General features: G+C 37.5%; 1 protein-coding gene across 1 annotated transcript; it reads left to right on the top strand.

Annotated features, from left to right (window-relative positions):
* The first annotated feature begins 523 nt into the window (after window positions 1–523).
* On the top strand, window positions 524–2,882 carry LOC104946708 (uncharacterized). Its single transcript, XM_010772582.1, has 4 exons — window positions 524–720; window positions 1,015–1,160; window positions 1,555–1,640; window positions 2,653–2,882. Exons 1-4 carry the CDS (start codon window positions 559–561, stop codon window positions 2,880–2,882), a joined length of 624 nt encoding a protein of 207 aa, XP_010770884.1. The 5' UTR covers window positions 524–558.
* Window positions 2,883–3,207: the final 325 nt, after the last annotated feature.

The following is a 3,207-nucleotide window of genomic DNA, read 5'->3' on the forward strand; positions in this document are numbered from 1 at the left end:
AAGAGTAATACTGTTCGTACAATAAATTGAGGTACAATAAAACATGTGTGCTGCAAAAATATTTTATTTCACAGTTTTTGTAATAAATCATTATTTTACTTGATTTAACTATTTAAGATTGAATATTTTATTATGATATAAGTAATAAAAAAACAATAATCTTAAAACTGTTTCTACGGTGGCCTGCAGGGACAAACGTGCTGCATCGGTCAAGATCACTTCCATCACTAGAAACACACTGCAGCTTCAGAAACCATACAGATATAAAACATTTTTAAATAATATTTAATACACAAATAAAGAACTAAACGTTATTAAGATGTTTTGTAATAGCTTCAGTGGTTCTCTGTTCTCTCTCACTGTGCTTTATATATTTTTAAACATTAAGTGGGCCAGTTGGAGTTGGATCACAGTTCAATAACACTGAGTACACAGACTTTGGACCGGCTCGGGCTCGGGGTCTCTGGAGCTCGGTATATAAACCGTTCAGCCGTCTCCTCGATCAGTGTCTTCACAGATACCAGAGGGTGCCTTTGGTTTTTTGATTTGCGTCTCAGGATGAAAGTCTTAAAGGGAGCGCTGCTGCTGCTGCTGCTAGCTGTTGCTAACTCAAAGCCAGACCACCATCACGATCACCAACACAATCACACGGATGAAAAGACTGCGGACCCCGATCAATGCCAGGTCCTACAGATGCTCGCCGAAGACAACCTGCAGCAGGTGAGACCCATCATTTATTTTACGGTGTCTCACAGGTAAAGGAAAACAAATATGTTTGAAGATGAGAAGAAGTAAAATCCTATTTTAGACAAAACTAAAGTGGTCCGAGTACAGATCCCTGTGGGAGGCCTTTTTTTAGACAACTTTTTTCTTTGGTCAATTTTATTTTTTTATTTTATTAGTCAACATTTCAACAACTCATTCTAGTCAGTCAGAAGGAGTCATGTGATCACATTGTTAAAATAAGACCATAAAACATTTGAGCTATGTTGAATATTCCCTGCTGGTCTACAGGTTTTGGGGGACTGGGTTCTGGTCTGGGCGGTGTCGGACCACCAAGAGGGTCAGGACATCCTGAAGAACCTCAGCAGCTCCCGAGTAGAGATGAGACTTCAGGAGGACAATCAGACCCTGATGTTCACCAAGAGGAACCTCTTCAGGTCAGAATAACACATATAAATACAAATAAATACAAATGTGGAAATATGAAGAGAAGGAAATTATAGATTCAATATGTAAATGGAACAATTTAGAAATATATAATGATAATAAATCACAGAAAAGTCAATGTGAAATATTAGTATAAAATATATATAGAAAATTATAATTTGAATAATAATAATTTGTTAATAGAAACGTATGAATATAAAAAGCAATTTTAACAATGAATACGTTCATTAAATGACTGAAAAATATAATTGAAATAAAATAACAAAATAAATAATGAATGTACGTATAAATAAAACTGGAAATAAAAAAAAAAGTAATAATGTATATATTTATTGTAGTTCTCGGGTGTGTATGTTGTGTATTTCTAACTGGTGTGTGTTTTAGTGACAACAAGTTCCTCAACTACCACATCAACATATCCATGGAGCTCCTGCACAACCCCAACCAAACAATGCACCCCATCGAAGGCAGTGAGTCACACACACACCACAAGTACATTTTGTTTATTTTAGAAAGATAAAACTGTGTGTGTGTGTGTGTGTGTGTGTGTGTGTGTGTGTGTGTGTGTGTGTGTGTGTGTGTGTGTGTGTGTGTGTGTGTGTGTGTGTGTGTGTGTGTGTGTGTGTGTGTGTGTGTGTGTGTGTGTGTGTGTGTCAGAGATGTTGGCTGTAAAACAGTGTTTATTTACCGCTGCAGAAGAAGAGGCTCTGAGTGAGAGAACTGGGTCAGCAGCTCAGAAACAATTATTCACACAGGATGTTTGAGAGCGGCGGCAGCAACACACACAGTACTCAAATACTCAGAGCAGTTCAGACATGAAGGATTACTGAACGGACTGCCTTCACCTCCAACACATTGCATAAAGAGACCTGTGAGAACCTGCAAGCAGCCTCAGAGTGACACTCTTCAGACTTCAGTAACGCACAGTTCGACTAGGTTCCTGTTTATCGTAGCACAGTTCTTTGTATTTGTTTTGAAGAGAAGATGTCCCTTTCTCCCGATGTTTCCACATCAGACGCATGCCTCTTGCAACTTGTCGTGCAACAGTTTTATATTTCTCTTTGCATTTGTTTTGGTTTGTGTTTTTATATCTGCAGCGTTTCTCCTGATGGAAGAGTTTGCACGTGTTTTCCATATCATCAGCTTTACGTGTATAAAGACTCTTCGTGCACTGTTTCTAATGTATTTATATTTACTTGCACATCTCAGAACATTCTCTTGCACTATTTTATCTGTTTTTATGTCCTATATATATTCATGTTGTTCTGTTGGAGGAGGACTTCAGTGTTTCATCTCCATATCTCCTGTAGCTGCTGAGCACATGATGATAGACTTGAATATTGAATCTTGAATCGACAATGAACCTATAATTCATTATAAGACACATCTTTATTGCTTTAGTGCATCAGAAAGCATTATGCATGTTAATAAATGTAGTATTATAACTCTTAATATTTCACTTTAGATGTTGTTACGTTGCAGAAAAGAGACTTGAATTTGTCCTCACTTCTCAGACCTTCATTTCCAACTCTTCTCATTTAAAGTCAGAATCTGAAGCTCGGACAGATTTGCTATCAGCTGGACGTGAGTTTTATTTGGTGGAGAACCTCGGGCCAGGCCATCTGTTAGTACTGGCAGGACCCACGCTGCCTGGCGCTCCTGAACGCAGCGCGGGTCGCTGCTCGGAAAAAATGTTGAAGAGGAAATATTAGTGAAAACAAACAAAGTGCAGCAGAACCATCTTTTATTTTGGAGCGGCACGAGGGATAAATTGGCAGAAAAACTAGTTTCAGAAAGTAACTGATGTCCCTGAATGCAACATGACATAACTTATGTATAACCAATTATATTCAATAAAAAATGTATCATATCAATGTATGACAATGAACAGTCAGGAATAAACCCATTTAAAGAAAACACCTGGTGTGAAATTGAGAATATTTGTTCTTAATTGTACCGATTATTGTTGTTTATTTCACTTTCTGATAGCTTGTATTGTCATCTCATCATAAGTTCTGCCTCTACGAAATAAAAAAG

Source organism: Notothenia coriiceps, unplaced genomic scaffold (genome assembly GCF_000735185.1).
Source record: "Notothenia coriiceps isolate Sejong01 unplaced genomic scaffold, NC01 NC01_scaffold00011416, whole genome shotgun sequence".
Taxonomy (NCBI): Eukaryota; Metazoa; Chordata; class Actinopteri; order Perciformes; family Nototheniidae; genus Notothenia; species Notothenia coriiceps.